Source organism: Indicator indicator, chromosome 29 (genome assembly GCF_027791375.1).
Source record: "Indicator indicator isolate 239-I01 chromosome 29, UM_Iind_1.1, whole genome shotgun sequence".
Lineage (NCBI taxonomy): Eukaryota > Metazoa > Chordata > Aves > Piciformes > Indicatoridae > Indicator > Indicator indicator.
Genome location: NC_072038.1, coordinates 12784473 through 12807656, shown reverse-complemented (window position 1 = coordinate 12807656; position 23184 = coordinate 12784473). Strand labels below are relative to the sequence as shown.

Genomic DNA, 23184 nt, shown 5'->3' with positions numbered 1-23184 from the left:
GCCAGGAAAGAACAAAGAGCTGACTCCAGGCCAGGGTTCTGCTTCTGCAGAGGCAATGAACTCAGCCCCAGATGCTCACCCTCCGCACTCTGAGCACCCCTCTGCCTTTGCTGGGCGCTTTGGGCCTGACACTAAACTGCAGGGACAGCCCCTACTGAGCTGAGTTCAGTTCTGATATCTCTGGACTCTTGGCTTGGTTTGTGGCCATGTGGGGGTGAGGAGAGCACGTGGGCACCAGGCAGGGAGAAGCTTGGGTTCAGGGCTTTTGCTCAGGCCCGGTCTGAGGCAGCAGGGAAGGGCTGACCTAGCACACTGCTGCCTGTGCAATACCCCCTAGACGCTCTGGAGCAGAGGCAAGAGCAGACAGAAGACAGCAGGCAGGGTGTGTTTCATATACATATTTATATAGATTTCATGTACAAAGTTACATTCTGAACCCCATGGATTCAATAATAGAAATAAATACTGAGATAACTACACTGCTATCCGAGCTTTCTGCTCACAGAAAAGAAGCCTCAAGTTGTGACAGCAAGTCCGAGGCTGTGGGACCCATCTGGGATTAGAGAGGCAAGTAAAACGCAGCGTAAAGTGTCCAACAGACAAACCTGTCCAGATACAGACATAAAAATGTTTAAAATATGCTTAAAAGGTTCAGAAATGTGCAGCAACGAAATCAAGAAAGGAAACTTAACCTTGTTAGAGGGCAGAACAGACATTTAGTGTACAGAGAAGTGCTGCTCTGGGGTGCAGGATGGGCTGTGGCTGAACCCTGCTCAAGGAACCTTCCCTCTGCCCCCAGAACCGCCTGTAGCTCACCCTGTGGTGTCTGGCAGGGTAGGGCCTCCACAGACCCTGCCTCCACAGGGCCACTCAAGAGTGCTCAGTCAGGCTGACTCCTTTGGTACCTTGGGTAATACTCAGCTGGATAAACACTGAGCCAGGCAGCACCCCCAGGCACACCTCCCTCAGAGCAGCTCAGGCTCACAGCTGCCCATGGCCAAGGCAGCTGTGATGGAAATGTCTGCGCTCTGCCAGCACAGCAGGACCTGGACAAGAGATGGAGATGCAGCAGCTCACAAGTGTCACCTGGACCATGCAAAGATCCTTACCCGGGCACAAGAGGTGCTACAGTTTGTGCTCAGAACGTTCCCAAACCCTGGACAAGCTGTGGCTGTCAAGAGAGCAGCTCCTGTGCAGATGCTTTAATCACATGAGTGGTTGTGTAAGCATTCCTCAGAGGGGGCTGCAGGAGTGCTGGCATCTCAGTGATGGGGGCAGGAGCCTCATTCAGCACCCAAAGGCAGCCTAAGCAGAGCTGGTGAGTCCCAGAGCACTGAGATGACAGAAGGGACACATTTACTGTGCTGTACCCTAGGACAGGGAGGAAGCTTTTCACTGAGGAGCAGGGGGAAGTGCCTCTGATCCACACCTGCGGTGCATAGCTGACTGCTGGCATCTGCAAACCCTTCCACTCTGGGACTGAAACACTCTCCGAAGCCTCTGCAGGAGCTGCCCTGCTGAGGGCACTAAGATGGCACAGTGGGCCAGATCCATTTGGCAAAGAGCAGGTACACAGGTGCCAGCTGGGGCCACTGGGTCTGCCAGCAGCCACTCACTGGGAGAGCAGAGCCCAGCCAGGGCTAGGACAGGAAGGGGATTGTGCGCTTCTCTCCTGAGAGCATGAGAGTGGACAGCCAGCCAGGGGGGAAAAGCTTTGCAGACTGCCTTTCCAAAACGAAAGCCAACAGAAAACAGCAGGAGAAGCAATGAAACTGCCCCACTCACAGTGAAGGTTCCTCACAGCAGCAGCAGGTTAGACAGCACCGTTCTGAGAGGGCCAAGCAGGTTGCTAGCCCAGATGTGCCTCAGGCCTGGCTCAGCCCTCAGCAAGGCTCTCCAGCAGTGCTCACCCAGCTCCTTCCAAAGCTCCCAGACCTTCCAGCTAAGCCAAAACACTTTGGGAGTGCCACTACAGATGGATTTGGAAAGCAAATGCTGAGGCCCATGCGCCCATCGCTCCTGGCATCTGAAGAGAAGAATCCTCCCAAGGTGTCAGACATCTTTAATAAGGATTTTTACTACAGAAGTTCATGTCCTAGATACATATTTACGAGAGGAACAGCTGTGTACAAAATACATCGCTTAAAAAGTCTTTATACATAGAAATCTAACCAATAGACCTGACTGGAGCTCTTCTGGTTTATCAGCTATGATATGCATCTGAGAAAGCTGCCTAAAGAGGTATTTACACAACAGACCTCAGCTCAATGTGTTCAGTTAAAAAAATTAAGAAAATATAGAACTGTTTGCCTGATAGACCAGAACTGCTCCTATTGCATAAAAATGGTTAGGCAGGTTTAAAAGTCTCTCTCTCCTCACTGCTCTCTAACTGCTCCCTTCCTCCTGCCCCTCTCTGCTCTGAGCAGAGCAGTCCCACCCTTTGGGGGTAAGTGCCAGATGTTCCTTACAGCACCCCAAAGCTTCCACCTTCCAGAGAGAAATGAGTGAGCAGATCCAGGGTTTAAAACCTCCTGAAGCACAGAAAGCAAGAAGTGCTTAGTGCTGTGTGATGCTGATGTAAACCCAAAAGGAAGACAGCCTCCAGCTCACACTCGTGGGTACAAAAATAGCTGGTGAGTAGGGATGGGCAGCCTGACAGCAGAGCCTCCCCAGCTGCACCAAGGGACTCTGCTACCTGCTCACACTCCTGGACATTTGTTTCTTTTTTCCTTTTTTTTTCCTCCCTTTTACACTCAACTGGGGTATGGGGCTACAAAAAAATACATTTGGTACCTAATTCCCTGGCACTCAAGCTCCTTTACAACCTCACTTGGGCAGAATGTGTTTCTCCTGTACACTCTTGGTCTTTTCTCATGCTCTAATCAAGGTCTCCAACCTTCACACATGCAGTGCCTCATGAGTTTGACCAGCTAGGCAGAGAAGATAATTCTGGTGCTCAGGACAAAGGGAGCTCAGACAAGAACAGAACAAAAGGCATCCCCTAGTCAAGAATTTAACAGTTGGCTTCCATTTAAACCATCCAAGAATAACCCTTGGGAACCATGTTGCTCCATGTCAGGCACATGGAAACCCACTGCTCAGTGCTGAGGGCAGCAGTTCTGGGCTGCAAAGGTCCATAGTGAAAATCTCTGGTTTTATTTAAACATTGCCAGTCCTGTACAACTCCCTCTGTCCCCCAGCTGCTGCTGATGTAACCAATGAGCCTGCAGACAGTGGGCAAGCTGCAGCTCACAGCTTACTTCAGCCCTCACCCAGTGTTTGGATGAGCCTTAACAATCCATCTCAGAATGTGCCCATTTCCTACTGCTCTGGGAACAACTTTGCTGTTTTACTCTAAGCATTGACCAGTGGAATGCAGCTGCAACAAAGCTGGACTCAAGTGCACTCCACTGGCTGCCATGGCACAGCACAACACAGGTCTCAGCTGCTCACCAAGGTGTGGGCCAGGTCTGGCCTCCTGACACCGTCCATGGAACACAGGTGCAGTAAAACAGCACAAAGCTAATTCCTGCAGTTAAAGGTATGACAGGTTTGCAATAGAGAGTTAAACAGCAAAGAAAGGCTCCAACATTATGGAGTGAAACAGGGTTCACAAATTAAAAAACATGCAGAAGCTTTTTTGTCTTTTGTAAGCTCTCCAGCTGCATCCTACAGGCTCACTCACTGCCACACAGGACTTGCCACACTATCAAGTGACTTCTCTCAGCTTTGGCTACAGAAGGTTCAAGTTGTAGAGCTTCTCCAAGGAGTTCAGATTCTCCACCTTCATCACCTGCAAAACAATCAGGCAGACAATAAATCCCAGAAGGAACACCCAGCAGAGCCAAGCAGTGACAGCGAGGCTGGGAAGCAAAGCTCTCTGAAGCTTGGTTGGTTACCTGGCAGCCTGAGGTGACATCGGATTTCAAACTCTATTTCTTACCCATTCTGAAGTCGATGTACCCTTCTCCACCACTGATCACCAACATTGATTTTAAGGGACTCTGGTTGAAGGACTCTTGGGCTGGTTTATCAGCTGTCAGCTCTGTTCCACCACTACTTTGTGGGCAAACAACTTGACCTAGATTAGAAACAGAATACAGTTTTATGCCACATCTCACAATGGTTTCCCCTGCTTTTGGTCACTGGGTGACAGACAATGCCCAGGGATACACCTAGCTGTGTATCCCTGTGTATCCAGCATCTCTTCAGCAAGGGGCAGAGCTGGCATGGCTCGGCTCAGATCTGCCCTCAAAGAATCTGGTCAGGGCAGTTCAAGGAAATCAGGAAAATTCAATGCCCCTTGGAGGATTCTCCAGCAAAGACATGCAGACTGAGAATGACACTGGAACAGACTTCAAGGCGACTCAGGGCACGTCAGCCCCCCAGGCACAGCCCTGCCTTTTACTTCCTGCATCTGAGCTGCACAGGGGCCCTTGGAGGGTGACTCCAGCCAGCACAGCAGCTTCCAGGGAACTCAGCTTCCCCAACAGGGTCTCCCCTTTGGGGGCTTCTCCCTTTGTACCTCCACCCTTCCCACAGGATGGCAGACTCCCAGAGTGGCCCTTCTGAACGAGTACTCACTCACTCCAGGAGGCACCAGGAGGAAGCAAAGCACTTTGTGACATCCCTTTCCCTCACACTGACCAGCAGTGCCCTCAGAGCAGCCCTGGCAGTGGCACAGATCCCTCCGGCCTGTACCACTTGGTACTTGCTTTCGCTGCCCAAAAGCTGCGTTGGGCTGAGCAGAGGAAGGTGCAAGAGAAGCCTCCTGTGGGAGCGGCAGGGGAGGCTCACCAGGCACTGCCACGAAGAACTTGACAGCGTCACGGTGCCCATGGAAGCAGAGCTGGGCATGTGCCATGGAGCAGTAGGGGATGAAGGTGCCAGGGGTGACCTTGTCACTGTTCTCATCGCCGTAGACGCGGATGACGCTGCCCGGCCGGCCGCCAGCCGCCACCTTGTTGGCTGTGGGAGAGGGACAGGGTGACGCTGCCTGCACACACAGCTACAGGCCTGGCCAGCTGTTAGGGAGCCTTATGGTACCATCTACAAGCTAAAGCCAACTTAGAGAACAATGAGACAGGAGGGCAGCAATGCCAGTTCAAGACAGAGCTGGAAAGGAAAAAGGTCGCATGCGTCGTTATTTGAAGTACGTCGGAAAATGGAGCAGGGCTCTTACCAGTCTAGCATCAACACCAGCTTCTCATCACCCTGCTTTGGCAGAACACAATTTGTGCCAGGACTGCATCTTTTGCTGCAAATGAGCACCTCTGATGCCCTTCAGCATTAGCAGATCTATGTACTTTGACCCAGAATTAAGGACACCTTCATTCCAGCTCGCCACAGGGTATCCCCTTGCCAGCCACCTGTGGGCACAAAGGAGCTATCCTCCTGTAACCCTGCAGCTGGGCTTTAAGGAGAGGTTTCGAAACCCACTCAAGCAGAGGAGTACTCATGCTAGACAGACAAGCCATCTCCATTCCAGAGACTACCAAGGAGTGACAGAAACGGTGATTGGTGACGAGACAGCAAATGGTGTGGATTAATGACAGTTACAAGGGATGGGATCACACTAGCTGCAAGAAAAACAAAGTCCGGATGAAAGTTCAGCTGCAACACAGGATGAAATACTAACTGCTGAGCAGACTGGTGGGTGTTTAGCAAACATAAAACTGCTGCAATGCAGTAACTGCAAGTAGAAAAACATTTAGGAACATACAGAGGGTAAATCTATAAGGAGTGGGAAACAGCCTCAGAGCGGCTATTAGAAGCCTGGAAATAGATTTTGGTTCAGGATCTGCACTTACCCCTCAGCCCCAGTAAACGTCCCTGGTGGAGGATTACAGCTAAAGTGAGAAAGGAGGAGAGGGGAAATGGATAGGTGTGACAGCAGAGGAGAAGGATTAATGAGAACCCACCACCCGCCTAGGGCGGTTTGAGAGCTCAACGCTGTGGCTCACAAGAACAGCAAACATCTCATTACAGGAGATCACAGGTCCCAAACCAGCATCTTGTTATCAAAGTTTCAGCACCAAATGGACATGGGAGGCACTGCCACATCCCTGTGCTCTGTGGCCACCAGGTAGATTATTGATTAGCAACATTTCCCCTTTCTCTCTTTGCTTGGCAGGAGGCTCCCCAGCCTCTGCAGAACAGCTCTTGCCTTCAGGTACCCCTTGAGCAATCACCTGCAGACCTGAGGCTGCCCTGCTGCTGAGATCCAGGGCACTGAGATGGGCAGCTGCTAATATAAGGATGGTTTGAAAACCATCAATTTCTGCAACAAAGGCTCTCAAAACCCACTACCAGGCTACCCACAGAGCTCTTCTGGCTCATCAGCAGCTGGCAAAACTGAAATGGAAGCAAGCAGCTTTCAGAGGGATTTTTGCCTGTTCACTACTGTTTGAAACCAAACTCCTCTGGAAACATTTAAGTTAAGCTTTATGCAAATTAAGAGCTCTAATTTTTGAAAGCATGACTTACACCACCTCAACTTCATGACAGGAAGTCTGTCCTTCCTTAGGACACTCATGCAATGCAAAAAAAGACACTCACTGGATGGATGGAGAATGCAATGGAACAGCATGGGAACAGTGCACTGTGAGCTGCCCAACAAAGCAGGGACAACAGGAGGGCTTCACTCTGCAGTCACCCTAAGCCTTCACCTCTGGCACCATGCTTTCCACAAAGCAGTGCAATGGGGACTGCCCAAGTGCTGCATTTCATTCTCAGACTAATACTAAAACCCAAGGGCAGGAGTTTCAGGCACAAGTGTGGGGGGTTCTGGGTTTTTGTTGTTCCCAATGCAGTCAATTTCCACACAGATTCTTCCCAAGCTTTTCCTAGGTTAAGATTTGGTTTGCCCAAACTGGGCCCTTCCCTTCTCCCCAGGTTTAAATGCCCATGTCTGAATACTTTCTCTGCCATGCCCAAACTGCTCAGCCTATGACAAGAGTCTGGGGTCTGTCACTAAGCAGAGCTGGATCCCTAGCAGGCAGAGCCCCACCTGCAGAATGTTTACAGCTCCTGTAACTGTGAACATGCCCTTTAAAGCTGTTCCAGTCCTTTCTGCCAGCCTGGTGATGAATTCTAAAGAACTCAAGCCAGTCAAATGGTGTTAGCAGCAATACCAACCTGCTCAAATCAAACAAAAGTACATTTTGGTAATCATGTGACAATCAAAATTAACATAAATTGGAATGCTGAAGCCATCTCCTGCAGCAACACTTCTGAGAATGCTGCTGGAGCTCTGGACACCTTTCAGGCTTCAGAGAATCCTTTCCATTCCAATCACAGCCACCCTGCTCAAACTGAAATGCAGGAAATCCTGGAGCTGTGGGGTCTGGCTGTAACCATGTTCACAGATCAGTTGCTAAACACCACCCAGGGCCAGTCTGTCACAATCCTGAACGACTCACACCTAGGGGTGAAGCTTTCTACCCATCAGCAAGCACCTGCCCAGCAGGGAGAGCAGCCTGTGTATGTCGACAGCATAGAGCACAGAGCTATTAATTGATATTTTACTTACTTTCTGTTAATGGAATGGAGATGATGACACCATTTCCTGTTCCTACCCATAAACGATTACAAGACACCATAAGAGCTGTGATTCTCACAAAAGAGAATCCCAGTTTACCAGTACCTAAAAACAAGAGATGCTTTTCATCAAAAATTATGAGCAAGAATAATTTTAGTTCCATAACAGAGAATCTTAACTCCAGCTCCCCAACCATGCAGACAAAAATCTCCCTCCCACTTCAAACAGAAACAAGGTAGAGGAGCACACTGAAGTCGTAAAGATAACCTAAAAGGCTCTTAGGTACAAGCTATGAACCTAAATGGGAGACTATAATTGGCTGTGAGAAAGCACAGAAGCTGTTAACGGCTCCATTCTGAGGCTTGCAGCACCAGGGCAGCTTTTCAAACTAGAAGGTAATTTACAGGGGTAAGGCAATGGCTTCTCATCCATTTACATCAATTTCCCATCCATCAGCACCATGGAGGGAGTGAAGAAGGCTGCCAGCCAACAGCACAACAGCTGCTTGGGAAGGATTTCCCATGGCCCAGTGACCTCTATGTTCTGTAGGTGGTCAGACTGCTCTCACATAAACATTAATGCACCATCAGAATGCTTGTTTAGCCTCAAACCCAACCAGCATTTCCCATTCTGCATCTGCATTTGCTTGGAGGCATTTTTCCAGGCAAGCAAAGGATTCTTCTCACTCAGCTTTAAAGAAAGGCATCAGAGCAGCAAAAAAAAAAAAAAAAAAAAAAAAAAAAAAAAAAAAAAAAGAGATATTTTAGTGACTCTCTTGCTGCCTGCCCAGCCCAACCACCCTTTTCCTCAGTTCTGAGCTTTCAGGGACACCTTAGGCATCAGGCAGGATCAGACTACCAGAAGAGCTGCCCTGCTCATCCTGTATTAGACGGCCTTGGGCTGCTATGCGAATGGCCTTCTACCCGCCCTGTCCCTCATCTGCAGGGAGAGTTCCTGATCCAGAACAGAAGCAAGCTCTGGGCAGCCAGAGGTACAAGGACACAGCAGCTTTTCTCACCCCCTTACCTAGCATTTTGCTGACATAAGGCTCAATGTCCACATCCTGCAGGTGCTGGTAGGTGTGTGCGTGGTAGAGGCGCAGGGTGGAGTCCAGGCGAATGGACACCCACACCCCATCCCCCACCCAGGCCAGCTGCCTCACTTGGCTCTCTCTCCTTGGGTGTGCATCGAAGGACTTCTGTGAAAGAGGGGATTTGAAATTAGAAGATGAGACAAAAGTAAGAGTAAGAAAGGCTTCTCTGTTCCTCTTGCACTGACAGGATTGACAACTTTGCAGGCCAGCAGCAGCCAGGGCTGTGCTTGGCTACAGCTGCTGCAGGGAGCTGGTGAAGTACCAGTCCCAATGCTTACTGCCTCCCTGGGCTGGGAGCTCAGCCACATTGTCCTACCACGTCTTTATTTGCATAGAATCATAGAATCAACCAGGTTGGAAGAGACCTCCAAGCTCATCCAGTCCAACCTATCACCCAGCCCTAAGCAATCAACTAGACCATGGCACCAAGTGCCTCATCCAGTCTCCTCTTGAATGTCTCCAGCGATGGCGACTCCACCACCTCCCTGGGCAGCATACCACACCCCAGCCTACTCTGCCTTCCACCTCCATTTTCCCTCTCTGGTACTAGCTCCTCCTGTCCAAGCACCAGGGGGTTGTACAAAGAGGTCTTCCTCCTGGCTGTGCCGCCTTGTTCCTGTCTGCAAGCCCACAGTAGCAGCCACCAGCAGAGCTGCACTGGTGGATGAGATCCTTCCTTTCAGAGTTCATATAGTCTCCTGCACAAGCCCAAGTGATTAAGCTGGCTGCTTGGTAATTTCAAAAGGGCTGAGCTGTCACCCCCACCAGGTCTACCCACATCTCAGGCTAATTAGCAGAAGCTGAAGCATTAATGCTGCTAATGGCTTTCAGAAGCCCTGGCCACCCTCTGTGCTTGCCATGTCACATAGACAGTGCTGCAGAAACACCAGCTCACACCTTCTATAAACAAACTCTTCTGTAACTGCAGGAGGGCACCTTCAGATTAACACTTACAAGCCTCTGAAGCATGCAGAGACAGATTAGGGAGCAGGTTACAGATGGAAGTAGAACAATGAGGTGTTCCCAGAGAGAATGAGCTGGGAGCCAGCCCTACAGGCTCTGCACAAGGAGGCTTTCCAGTTCTTGGCCAGCTAGATGGGAACTAAAGCACTGTAACTTGCCTCTATCTTCATGGCCTTTGGCTGAACGACATAGATTTTGTTCCTGTAGCCACACCAGACCTTGTCGTGCACCACGGTCATGCAGCGTATGGAGTGATGCGGCCGACCCAGGTCCAGCAGGTGGTAGTTGCTCAGATCCCACTGACCATCTTGGAAAGCGAGGGAAGAGAGACACAAAGTAGGATGTGAGTTCCTCTGGGGTTAGAAACCATCCCAAAATGCACGTGAATACCTCAGCAGTGTAACTGCACTGTGGTAACCTGGCTAAATCAGTACAAATGCATGGCTGGGCTCCTCCCCAGGGAAGCAACCACTGGCTCTGAACTGCAAACAGCCTCAACGCTGCTCTGCTGCTAACACAGTCAGGCTGCAGTGACTCACATTCAAAACACAGCAAAACACTTTGAAGACAGATGTTACCCAGTGCTCAAAGCTTTACTTGGGTAGGCACCAGGCTACCTTACAAGAAGCAGCTACCTCCAGAATGGCAGGCACTGGCTGCTTGACTGGGCAGATGCTGGCCACTGCAGCAAGGCTGCTTTAAAATAGTGTGAGACCTTACAAAGGGCACCTGAAACCTGCCCAAAGCAGCCTCATGACCAAGCAAAATTTTTCTGTAGACTGAGCTAGGCCACAGATCATCACTGACATTCACCTGAGATTGTTAAGGATCTGAAGCCACTAGAGTCTGAGTTTCACAGCACCCAAAAACCTCACCAAAGCCATAATGACCTCACCCCAGATGCATCTTCCCAGTATCTGCATTAGTGCCATGCAACCTCTTTAACACTTCTAACTGCTGAGCACAGGGGGTTAAATTCCCCAAGAGCAAATGAACAGGGAGTCTGTGGAAACAAGCCAGCAGTTAACTTCCAAGAGCTCACTGCAAGACCTTCCCTGCCAAGGCTTTATTTTGGTGACTGAAGAATGGAGCTTGGTGAAGAGTGGTTTGGGCGGGAATTCTGAAGGGAATGCTTACAAATTCTCCTTGAAGGGCTTGGCCATGGACTAACAGTAATAACAGAAGGCATGACTATTGAGCATGATGAAATAGCAAAAGATGATGATCAAAGCAGACTTTATCACTGGCTTTTGACTGTTTAGCTCAGATATATCCCATTCTCCCTCTTCGGAAGACAGAAAATTCCAGGGATGCACCAGGCAATGCAGAAATGGTACCTGGAGCTGCAGGTGAAAGATTTCTCAGGACAATCTGGAAAAGGCCCCTGGGAAATCCTTTCCAAACACCCTTCCCAAATGTCACATTTCCTCCCAGTGCTGTTGCAGCTCCCCTGGCTCCCAGAGCTGATGGAATGCTTACCGACTCCACGGTGGAATATTGCTAGAGTTCCATCAGCTAGTGCAACTAAAACTATTCCTTTGACATGTCTGGGGAGAGAAGGAGGCACAAGAACACACACTGTTAGGCTGCACCTCTCATAGAACAAAGCAAGCTATCAACATTCTCTGTTTCAGCACACAGTACTGGCCCTGCTGCTGGGGGTCCTGCGCTATAGCTCAGGAAAAGGGACAGCACCGAGGCATCAAAACCCAGCTCAGAAAGCTTCAGCTGTATCTAGACACAATCCTGCAGAAAACACCAAGGCTAACAACCTGGAACTGCTTTGAGCACACAGCTACAGCTCAGCATCTGAGCTGATTAACAACAGTTACAGGACTCCTTTCATCTTCCTTCCTCCCCAAAGGTTATCCACTGCCCCTCAGAGAACATGCATGCATTTATGGCAACTGCCATCCCCAACAGCTGAGGAGGAAACACCAAACTACTTTGCAAGTACTTTAAGAAAAGTTCATTATGATTTACATGACATTCTTTCAGGACTTACACAATACTGAGAATAGAATCTTTAAGTTTAATGGCATGAACACATTTCCTCCACTGGGCCACTGATGAATGAACATACAGGCTGCAAAGACAAATCAGGAGGGATTAAAAGCACTAGGAAAGGTCTAGCAGACAGGAAAAACACCCAAGCAAATCCCCTGTAACTGAAATCCCCCATCAAAGAGAGAAGGTAGTTTGCATCTTTCACTGAAAACCATGTATGGACTGCAAGGAAGAACTCCCTGAGCAGCAGAGTGATTTTTCAGAGGCCTAAACCAACTCCTTTGCAGATATGTCTACAGGAAAAAGGACAACGCTTTTGTATCATAATAGTGAGAGTTATGGAATTATCAGACCAGAACAATTCCTACGACTACAAAAGCACCCAAACCAACCAAAACCTTTCTGCAATAGGTGTTGACTGCCAAGAAGTGCGTTCTGATCACCTACATTGTGTGCAGTGAGTTCTGCAATACCTAAGTGCAGCAAAGTGTGCAAGTTTGGCTCTCCTGAGTTCTTGCACTTAATCTTGACTCCAGACAGTTTTCAGCCTGCAGGCACAAGAAGCAAGTTTAACATCTTTCCAAAGACCAAGGCGAGCATCTCCTTACCATCCGTTCTGTGCCCCAAGCCACATGGTGGGCAGAAGGCTGCTCATCTTCTGCGCTTCTTCTCTCACCAGATCCTGCTCGTTTGGCAAGACTGCAACATCTTTGTACAGCTCTGACTCAGTACTGAGAACCAACAAACAAAACAGAAAAGCAGTTAAAACAGACAGAGAACAAAATGCACAGGCTGCTCTAATTAGAACCCAGGGGGTTGCTTCACTGCTGCCAGTTTCTACACTGCATTGCTGAAGTACAGAAGGTATCTAAAACCCAGGGACTGTGCAGGACATGAGAGAGATAAAAACATCAATAACAAAGAATTTCTTCAAGTGGACACTGACTTGTACAGAAACCCTTAGGTTCCAGTCAATGGACTGGCAGGAGAGTGTCACATGAGGCACCTGTTAAGAGAAGTACTTCTAAACAAAGCTGTATGACCCTTCTGTGCTTGGGTGCAGAGAGGGAAGAGTCCTGAGGGTCTGAAATACTGATGACTTCCAAGCTGCTTCTCTCCTCCAACTACAGAGTGACTATTCTGAGAAAAGAAACTTCACTTGAGCCACCAGCTGCCTGGAAGGCAGCAGTGCAATCCTTATTTGCTTTGCCATTCAAACAGGGAACTTACACAGGCACCTGGTTACATGTCTGAGAGAAGACTTGGTGCCAGGTAGGCAGACACTCAGTGCTCCATTCTGGAGGTGTCTGTACTCCAGGGAGAGAGTTCAGACAAAAGGCTGCACACAGGTCACCAAAGTGTAGCGTCTTAAATCAAGATTTTATATTCTTCACAGGACAAGAGAGGAGTGATCTCACCCCCTGCTGTGCTTGTACAAACACTCTGCTTTTGCTCTGTTAGAGGTGTGAGGATGGAGACTCTCTACCTAGGCTGGTAGACTGGAGAGGCCTCAGCTGTGTTCTGCACTCCCAGAGGGTCTGTGAAGACATGCTCTGTGTAGACTCCACTTTGTGCAATATCAGCTGCATCTTCTCCTGTTCCTGCACTGACCTCTGTTGCTTCTGTTGCCTCCTCTGCTGTTGGAATGTTCTCCTCTACTACATTATTTTCAGTTGCAGTTTCTATGGGAGAAGAATTGAAATAAGCCTTTAACAGCTGCAGAAGAACTCTCAGTTGTCCAAAGTATCGAGCTAGTGACTGAGGACATAGATTGCCCTTCAAGTGATCAGCAGGAAACAAATCCAGAATCCAGAGCTCCAGCAGCAGCCACATCCCCACACAGCTGTGAAGTGCCTGCAGCAGGAAGTGCTGAGAAGGCCTGGGAAGCAAACATCTTCACTTCAACCTCTGGTAAGCCTTCACAAGATTTAAAGCCTGTATCCACATTCCCTCTAGTCACAGCAGCAACAGCTGCATATCAAATACTGAACCACTTCAAAGCTCTCTTCAGTCTGTGCAAAAGACAGCTCTCCCAAAGCAGCTGAGAGCAGCAGCTGCCCACAGAACCCCTCCACAAAGCTCTCAGCTACAGGCACCCACTGCAAGCACTTCAGCCTTCCAGGCATGCCCCACAGAACACCTTCCCAGCCAGGCTGTCCATGAAGCACTCACACCACTCACCTCTCAGTCACACCTGATGGGGTCTGCCTGCCCCTGGCAGATTGTCCTACCTGGCTGTTTGTCTGTCACTGGTGAGCCCCCATTGGCATCATGAGCTACAGGTGCTCCTGCGACACCCTCTGCAGTGCAGCCAACCACTGTGATCCCTCCCAGCAAGCTGTCTGTGTCTGCAGAGCTGTTGCTGGTCATGCTCCCACACAGAGAGGACTTGTCCACTTGACCGGAGTCTGCTTCTTGAGACCCTTCTTCTCCTGCAGGATAGTCTGTTTCCCTAGCCCCTGGAAGAGATCCAGCTGGGGTTTGTTGTGGGGGTAAAGGTGAATCCCTCTCCTACCTTGCAACGAGCTGAGCAAACTCTGCATCCCCCAAGGTGGAACACAGATCTCAGCTACAAGCCTGTCTGGACATGGTCAGCAGGTACTAAAGACACTGTCACTAACAGCAACAGCAGCACCCCCACACTCTGCATCTCTGGATGTCACAAACCATGTTGCCACCTGCAGACTCCTTCAACCACTCCATTTCCATTTCAAATGGATTCTCCACTAACAGCAGCTCTCATCACTGCCTTTGTGTAGGGGCACCCACCCTGTGAAGAACCAAACTGCCACAGAGCCTTTGTTCTTGAAGAGAAGCTGCTGTTCACATGTACAATGCTCCCAAATACTTTTCAGGCTCAGAATATCACCCTTGTTTCTGAGAGTGTGGCTTGTATTTGACTCTCTTCTATGCTGGTTTGATTTTAGAAGTTACACAGAGATTCCATGGAGCAAAGCCTCCAGCTTCCTTGGAAAGACATTTCTGAGTGTACCAAACAAAACTACTTCACTGGAATTGGTGCTACAGACTCCTGTAAGCCAAGAAACAAGAATCCCAACAGCACACTTAGCTCCTTTCCAGAGCCATCCTGGCCTCTGTTGGTGTCCCTCAGCTCACTGTCCTCGACACAAGGATTCCCTCTACAGGAAGCTCCAAGACTTGCTGCTTATCTTCAAGAGACTGAAGAGGTCTAAAAACCCAACATATTTTCCTTCTGTGATGTTCAGTTCCACAAAACATTGGCACTGCTGCACATTCATATCCTCAGTGGTGGCTGCTGACATCTCCTGACCTTTGAGTTAATGTAGGCCAGGAGCTAACTGAGCAGTGAAGCAGCAGAGCAGAGATCCAACATTCTTCTTTAGAACCAAGCACTTTGTGACTGTGCTACAGTAACATCTGGTCACACTGACCAACAAAGCTTGGGCTCTCCACTGCAGAAAAAAACCTGCACAAGATGCAGCTGAAAAAGCAGGAGGTAAAGCATGCCAGGTGCTTACCTGGGACACTGGCAATGCAAAGCACGTGAGAGTTGCAGACAATGAAACTGTCCAGGATGTTCCCTGGTTGGTTGGCATCTATGATGATCACTTTTGTGGCAGAATGTGTGCTAGTACAGATCCAAACCAGGCTGGATAACTCCTCCTGATTTTTCATCTCCTTCTGCTGGTCCTGAGGCAGAATAAAGGCAGAACAGAAATGAATAACAACAGGAAGAGGATTGAGCATGGAGCCATCACCTTTGATCCTGGATGTTCCTATAGCACCAACTACAGAATCAGACAAGTACGTACCTTTAGTGCCACTGTAACACTACAGTGACTGTTCTCTAGGCATTTATGTTATGGAACTCACTCATTTCACACTGTTGTAGAAAATGGTGGGAAACAATGGCACTGCCCAGTTAGTCAGACAAGTATGAAGCTGCAGAAGAGCACTGCTTAGTGCCAGCCACCATGCCCAGGATCACCTGAGAGGAATGGGATGTCCCAAAGCACTGTTAAGCCAGGCCCTTGGTTTTATGCCCTTAACATGAATTCCATTCAGTGCTGCTTCATGGAAACACAAAGACCAAGCCACATTCAACCAATGGCACAGACACCTAAACCTCTTCTCTGGAATGGCAGAACATGAACAGCTCTGTGGCAGATGCTCTCCAAAGCAGAGCAGAGTGGTTTGGTAGGTGGCTTTAAGAATCCAAATATCTGGGGTTGGTGACTACCCAGAAAAAACCTTTGTTAGCAGTCAGCCTGATCACAAAGCATTTGTTCATCTACAGACACATGGCAGATGCTCAGTTACACAAACCATGCCCCAGAGGGCCCTCACCTTGAGCTCCTGGTCCAGTCTGTCTAAGCTGCTCTGCGATCCTGTCTGCTGCTTGCTCCCCTCCCCGTCGGCTCCAGTCACATCATTGTAGAACACACTGGCACCAACCACAGAGCCACCATCTCGTGTCTTCCCTCCTGAGAGGTTCACCCCTACAGCACACCACAGCTTGAGAGAAAGAGAAAGGATTCACTGGAATGTTCAGCTCAGAGAAAAGACACCCTGACTGCTACACCTGCTGAGTCATCTCTCTGTGGTGCTTTGTCAGGAATTCCTGAGCACTGGAGCCATGTACTTTACTGAAGCTTACATTCTGATTCCCCTGTGCCTCCAGGACTTCAGTGAAACTTCACTTAAAAACTCTATCAACTTCATTTGAAAAAAAAAAAAAAAACCCACAAACAGAAAAAATCTGAAATGAAACTACTGAAGCTAGAGGCTCTCCAAGCTCTGTAGATATCCTACCTTCATAGAGGTATCCTTCTCATCTAAAGGTCTCAGGTAAACAGGTACAGGCAAGTTCTTCATCTTATTCTCACCCTGGCCACCATTTGCCACCTAGATAAAAAACAAAACCAAACAGCAAAGCCTTCCCCTGTCACAGAGGTCTGCAGCTGTGCAGTGAGTTGATCAGACTGTGTCAGACACCACTGAGAGCTTTCCTCAGAACGACTGTTAACCACCACAGCTCCATTAAGAACAGTGCTGGAATCACTCAGACAAGCTGTGTTCAAACCCCCCAGAACATGAAGCTGTCAGCACCACATCTGAGCACCCCATACCTGTTTGTACTTCTGAGGTAGACTCCAGCCAAACGCCTGCACCCTGCCATCCTCCTTCTGCACATGAGCCTTCACCTGGCGGTACTGCTCCCGCTTCTGCTCCCGGCGCGACGCCAGGCTGGCTTCTGTCCTGGGAGAGAGCCGGCAGAGAGAACCCTTACTTGTGCCCCTCAGCAGGCTTGGTGTGGAGGGAGCTGCTACTGACTCAACTGGCAAGGTCTCTGGAAGCACTGGCTCACCATAGACATGACTAAAATTTTCCACACATCACCCAGAGAACAGGTTTCCTAGGGGCTACTTCTATGGCACCTGAGAAAGGCAGGCAAAGCCAGAGAGTGCTGCCAGCTTCCTTAGAGAAGATTAACTTGGGCTGTGGATCTCCACTAGAAGCTCTAGAAGATGTAAACCAAAAGGAGATATTGCCAGAGAGAAGCACAAGAGGCAAAATAAAGCACAAACACTTGTTAGCCTGGCTCAGGTTCTTCTGTTTTCCCACTGAAGTATCCGCACAGCTCTTGTTAGCTACACTACCTGTGCAGCAGAGCTGGCTCCTGTGCCTGACTGCACTCCTGTGAGAGGCAGAACACTGCTGCCAGGTCCCCAGAGCACTCTTGCACAGCTGCCCTGCTCAGCCTGCACTATGCTGGTCCCTCACACCCAGGCCAGCTCACCCAGCAGCATGCTGCTGAGCTCAACAGAGCACTTGCTAGAGCAGAACTGGTGCTGCAAAGTGAAAATGTCTTACTCTTCACTGAGGAATTCAAAGGCTTTAGATTTGTCACTTGGGAGCTGAGATAAGGTGCTGCTTCTTTTCTTGACTGATGGAGTAATGTGGGAGGTTGGAGCATTATATTTCACGTTGACAGGAGGTTCTGGTTTCTTAGCTGTATTGCTTGAGGAACTGAAGAGTCTGCTAAAACTAGGAGAGAAGGAAAGAAGCTGAAAGTTAAGATTTGTAGAGATCCAAATGTGACTCTGCACGCAAGACTCTCACACGCTCTGCTTGGGCCAGTCAGACTACAACTGTGTAGCAGCAGCCACCACACACTCCACAACACCCTCAAAGCACAGAAAAGGGAAATCAGAAAGAATTATCAATTAATTAATTATCAATTAATTAAGAATTAACTCAGGTCAGAAAAGGGAATCCTAAAGAATTATCCAGCTGCTTGTAAGATTTGTTGTGATCTTCACCTTGAAGTGACATCTATGGGAAACCAACAAAGTTAGGACATGGAGATCGTACCTGAAGGCAGTTTATGAAGTGTATTAGTTCATGCACAGAGCACTTAAACACCACCACTTTCTAGGCTAAAAGATAGTTCTCAGAAAACCGCATCAAGAGGTTCTCTGACACGTATCTTGCTGTGAACAATGCTACATTTGGCAACTACATTTGGCAACCAGCAAGCCAGGCTGCAGTGAGGAAAAAGCAGCTGAAATAAATGCAACCCAGAGGGGCTGTTCAGGTTTCTATTTCTCATCAGAAAGAAGAATCCAGAAAAGTGCTCAGAGCAAGAGGCCTGATGCACTGAGCTAGAAACACCTGGGAGCACTTTGGCATGAAGCTGCCCAAGTACCCAGCCCTGCACCGTGAGCCACAGCTTGCAAGCCGCCAGCGGCAGAGCAGCCTCCCATGTGGGCACGGCCTGGGGGGCAGAGGGCAGCAAGTGAGGCCTCATCTGCCAGGAGGTGATCAGCCAGCACACAAGAGTGCCAGCTAATTGCTGAGGGCCTTGTCTTGACTTCTGCCACTCAGTTGTATCTCAGTACTCACAACTGCCAGATGCTTGACCTCTTCTTTTCCTGCATGGCTGGGTTTTCTCTGGATGCTCTGCAAGACAGGAATACCAACCTGACTGAGTGGGTATTGAAGGGAAGCAATGGAGCTGGGGATAGCTCACATTCTACCACCCAGGTTAACACACTGCAGGTATCAAAGCCTGGCTCTTCACAGTGCCGCTTCTCACCAGGGCACAAGATAGAGCCTCTCACCTTATCATCTCTGTCCATCTGACAGCCTCCTGGAGCTCCATCAGCCTCTCCTTGTACTGGTTCCTCTCCATCAGGACCCTGGCCATCTCCACACGGGTGAAGCGCTTCCGCTGGGCCGTGGGCACATCGCTCTGGGCACACAGAGGGCAAACATGGGAGGAACAGCAGAGCACAGGCTCTGCCTCCACTAACAGTCGGCTTAGGGCACAGTTACAGATGCCAAACCACTTGGGGCTTTGTAAAACCACCTCACCTTTACCTTCCTCTCACCCTTGGCACCTAGTGCAATCTGAATGCTAACTCTCCACAGTGTGCCACACAACCATGGGCAGAGGGCAAAGAACTAGACATGGGCAGGCTGCTTAAATTTTCTGCCTCTTCTGCATGAGGAAGAAGATGACCACTCCCTATCACATAGCACAACTGAGCAGCACACACTAAATGCAGTGGACTTCTAATGTCCCCTGTGAGTGACAGCAGCACAGACACCTACATCATCATCCTCCTTGGCCTTCTGCCTTGCTTCCTCTGCTTCTGCACGAGCCCTACACAAAGAATAAAGCAGGGCTGCATTAGTGACCTCAGTGGGTTTCTTTCTTCTTCACAGCCAGGAAATTAAACTTACTTCCTCAGCTCTTCTTCCAGCTCTTTGTTCTTCTCTTCAAGCTTCTGCTTTGCTTGTTTCACAGCCTCCAGCTCACCCTGCAGCACGTCCTTCTCACAGGTCAGCTCATCCACCCTTGCTATCAGATCATTCTTCACAACATTCAAGGCATTTCTACACAGACATGGGAAGGACACCATCACAAGGGGCACTGTGGGCTCTGCTTGGCCTCAGCCTGATTTGATTCTTGAAGTCTACAAATTCCTTACACAGAGCTGCTGTGGGGACGTAACTTTCTCAAGCAGGTCTGACCCTCTCTCCCCAAATGCCAGATCCCTGCATACCGATCAATCAGAAGGGCTGAGCTCCCCAGCAGTGCTCCAAGGGCTTGGCTCCTGCAGGCACAGCTGTGTTTCTAACAGAAAAGGCAGGGAGCTGATCTTTCCTGGGGACCCAGCACCACACTCTTTGCAGCCTTACAAGGGAAAACACAGCTTTGGCTCCTTAGGGCCCTAATTTCTAGAAGAACACCACCTAAGCTATGTTTGGCCAAACACCCTTAGGAATTCCAAACACACCACTGCTGCTCTCAGAACTGGAAGCACATCTCTTGTCATTACAGTTGTCTGTGGATGGAGAGCTTACAAAATATTTTTGACAAACATTGTCACTTACTTTGTCTCCAGCAGCTGAGTGTTCTCCAAGATCAGGTTTTCAACCTCACGCCCCATTCCTTTCCAAAGCAAACAAACACACCCAGTTAGCAGATGAAATGGCTGCTTTCACAATACCCAACTTCTGCCATGGTCTAAGAACAGCTGAGTTTAAGGATGACAAACTGTGAGCTATCTGAAGTTCAGGACCAACCTATCTTCTATAGACATTTAGCTTTCCGCTCCACCTCCTGCCCACGCTGACTGGAATTAAAGCCCAATGGCAGTCCTGACTAGGTGCTACCTCCACCTGCTCTGTTCTGGACAGGTTACAGCACCACTCAGACAGAATCCAAAGGCAGCCTACTGGGGGATGATATTGTCCAAAGCTGAAACTGCTCTTGCACAGCAGGTTGGGTACAGAGGCACACAAGGCATGGTGAGCAACGAAGCTCAGCCTGCGAGCATCCTGCAGACCTCCCTAGAGCAAATGGTGCCTTACCAAAGAAATTGTGGTCTGTAAAGCCCATGCATTCCATGTAGAGCAAAAACAAAAACAAGAAACAGTTCATGTGAAGTGTAGTATGAATGAGGAGCATAAAAATATTTAGACTTATGAAGTTAGAATGAATTAAAATCAAGCCACCACCCACCAGTCTGAAGTGGAATGTGATGCCCTCAGGAGCAGGACTACTATGAAGGTTTGAGAATCACCTCTGTTGGTCAGACCTCCTATGAAAATCACTACCCTCACGTATCTCATCTGCTGTGGAATGATTTAGAAGAAATACTAAATCATCCAGGCAAACTTTCAGATGGATGTGCTGCTCTGGACCAAGGTGAACTTAACTTTTCCTGTCCCTACTTCAATACTGTTTACATTTCTGGAAATCAATTTCTCACCCTACTGTTTGCATGCCTACGATACTCTGATTTGTGAAAGAGAAATCTTCCAGGCAGAAAATAATTGCTTTTCATCTGGCACAGCAAGGTAATTCCACACTAACGGCAGACATGATGCTAATCCAGGGGGAGCACAACCAGTTACTGAGATCTTAATGGTGGAGGCCTTTCAGGACAATCAATGAGCACAATCTTCCAAGCAACTTTGTAGCAGAAGACTTAAAAGACATCTGGATAGCAATTAAAGAGTATCTAAAACCAGACATGCAAGGCAAAGCTCCCTGGCTTGAATCTCCTCTCTGGGAGTTGGGTTAAAAGCAGAGGATGTTTGCTAGTGAAGGAACTCAGAGCAGCTCTTGTTCCACTGTCACTCTCTGGAGAAGCCCCTGCACTGCAGCCAGTGAGAGGTTTTACCCAAGGGGCTACTGCTTTTGATACATGGTCAGGGTTCACAGATACACTTCCAACAGCTTTCAGGATCCTTTGTAATGCAAGAACAAAAAAATCAGAAAGCCAAGAATGCAAAGGCAACAAAGATGAACAAAATATACCAAGCAGGGAAAAAAAAATGCAGAGAATGTCTTGATGTGAGCAGCAGTCAAGAACACCCAACTGCAGCAGCAACAGCTTTCAAAGCAGTGTTGGTAAAAGAGAAGCATACACACCAGAATACTCCCCTGCGTATGCAGCCCGGGAGAAAACAGATTAGAGAGTCCCAATTAACTGCTTTGCCAGAACTCCACACTGAAGGTCAATCTTGCTGAGAACAGATCCCAAGGCTTCAAACACCCCACACCACACTGGATGCTTTCAAATACCACAGAGCAACCTGGCCTGTGGCTGTGCTCAGTGAGATGATGATTGCCTGGTAAAGCCTCAGCCCAGCACCTTCTGCACTCAAAGGCAGTTCAGTTAGAGCCATGTGTTCCTCCTGCACACACCCAGTGGCAGTGAAGTCCCTGATGAGACACTAAAGACACTGCAAAGTGGAAAACAAAGCAGCTGCTCCCAGGGACTGCTGGCAGTAACTGGATTGCTTTAACCAATGGATTGCAGCTGAGAGATGGAGCTGTCAGGTATTGACACTTCTCCTGTATCTGTTTGCATGCAGAATGTGTCACCAGCTGTCCCTGTGACGACAGCACGAGGCTTTGGGATGCAGTCATCCCCAGCAGGGACGTGGTGGCCCTCACTGCTCAAGATTCACAGCAGCAGAGTGACAACAAAGAAACCACGTTCCAGACTGGAGACAGGCCTGTAAGCCTTGCTGAGGAAAACTCTGTGTAGTGTCACCTGCTGGAGGTGAAGTAAGTCTCTGGTGGAACACTAAGCACATCAGAGCTGCAGACTGCACTCACAACAGCTCTAACCAATCCTGCTGGCAATCTGCACTTTTCCAGGCCAGACAGCAGCAAACTGACGGTTTCTAGATACAAAACATTCCCAAGACATGCAGAGATTCAGCTGCATTTTACACATTCCACAGCACCAGCTTCCAGAACTCTGCTGTGTCCCCAAATGCCTTGTTACAAACCAAGATATTCCTTGTTTACAGAAAGATCCTTCTTTTAACAACCTTTCTGTTCCTGGTAACTCATGTTCCCAAAGCCTACACTCTGCTCAGTCAGCACACCAAGAGCAAACTGCTCTAGGGGAAACGTGTCTGCCCCTTCCAGGTACTGATTGGATTCTGACATTACAACCACTGCATTCTGCTGCAGTCCTCTCCTGCATGGGCAGCTGCACAGAGGTGACACAGCCAGGCTATCACAGACCAGGCACAGCTCAAAATAAAAAATCTTTGTGTCAGAGAACATGCAGGGGAAACTGGAATAGGGAAGAGTGAAATAAGGGCCCCAAAACATGAATGCTTATGTTGAAAGGAAGAGCAAACACTTCCTCCTGGGTTTTGCTTTCCAAGAAGCACCTTGGGATGAGACTTAAAACATTTAAATGCAAATGAATCCTCACTGTAAATGCAGCAAGGATAATTAAGCACTCCACTAACAAGGAAAGTTCCTTTTCAAATGACCTTTCTTACCCAGTAAATCTGCACCTTCATCCACATCTCCAATTAGGCCAGAACCAGCAGATGACAGCTCCTCAAAGAGTGACTCTGTGTTACGGTCAAAGGCTTTGTTCTCTATGCCTTTGGTAGGAGTGCTAGGCAAGGAATTAAAACAGGGCATGAAAAGGCAGAAGGACAACATTCCCACACTGGAGAAAGTTCTCCATGGCTCTAGCAGAGTTCATTTGTTACCCAAAACAACCCAACATTAAAATTTTCAGAAGCTTTCAGTTGGCTTAGAGTCCTC

At 48.8% G+C, this 23184-nt stretch overlaps 1 protein-coding gene across 2 annotated transcripts in view; it reads right to left on the bottom strand.

Annotated features, from left to right (window-relative positions):
• Nucleotides 1-395: 395 nt before the first annotated feature.
• SPAG9 (sperm associated antigen 9) overlaps nucleotides 396-23184 on the bottom strand; it is a 51586-nt gene continuing 28797 nt past the window's right edge. Inside the window, exons 5-27 of one of the 2 annotated variants that reach the window (XM_054393840.1) lie at nucleotides 22911-23032; nucleotides 19989-20046; nucleotides 19335-19487; nucleotides 19203-19254; nucleotides 18710-18840; nucleotides 18492-18548; nucleotides 17460-17633; nucleotides 16715-16844; nucleotides 16398-16490; nucleotides 15933-16100; nucleotides 15104-15275; nucleotides 13835-14062; nucleotides 13090-13285; nucleotides 12212-12334; nucleotides 11602-11682; nucleotides 11076-11143; nucleotides 9755-9903; nucleotides 8567-8738; nucleotides 7532-7645; nucleotides 5811-5849; nucleotides 4798-4968; nucleotides 3944-4081; nucleotides 396-3793 (exon numbers count right to left, since the gene is read on the bottom strand). In XM_054393840.1, the coding sequence (XP_054249815.1) occupies nucleotides 3678-3793; nucleotides 3944-4081; nucleotides 4798-4968; nucleotides 5811-5849; nucleotides 7532-7645; nucleotides 8567-8738; nucleotides 9755-9903; nucleotides 11076-11143; nucleotides 11602-11682; nucleotides 12212-12334; nucleotides 13090-13285; nucleotides 13835-14062; nucleotides 15104-15275; nucleotides 15933-16100; nucleotides 16398-16490; nucleotides 16715-16844; nucleotides 17460-17633; nucleotides 18492-18548; nucleotides 18710-18840; nucleotides 19203-19254; nucleotides 19335-19487; nucleotides 19989-20046; nucleotides 22911-23032 (2905 nt within the window). In that variant the 3' untranslated portion in view covers nucleotides 396-3677. The remainder of the gene's footprint in view (nucleotides 3794-3943; nucleotides 4082-4797; nucleotides 4969-5810; nucleotides 5850-7531; nucleotides 7646-8566; nucleotides 8739-9754; nucleotides 9904-11075; nucleotides 11144-11601; nucleotides 11683-12211; nucleotides 12335-13089; nucleotides 13286-13834; nucleotides 14063-15103; nucleotides 15276-15932; nucleotides 16101-16397; nucleotides 16491-16714; nucleotides 16845-17459; nucleotides 17634-18491; nucleotides 18549-18709; nucleotides 18841-19202; nucleotides 19255-19334; nucleotides 19488-19988; nucleotides 20047-22910; nucleotides 23033-23184) is intronic. The other variant, XM_054393839.1, reaches the window with a different exon arrangement.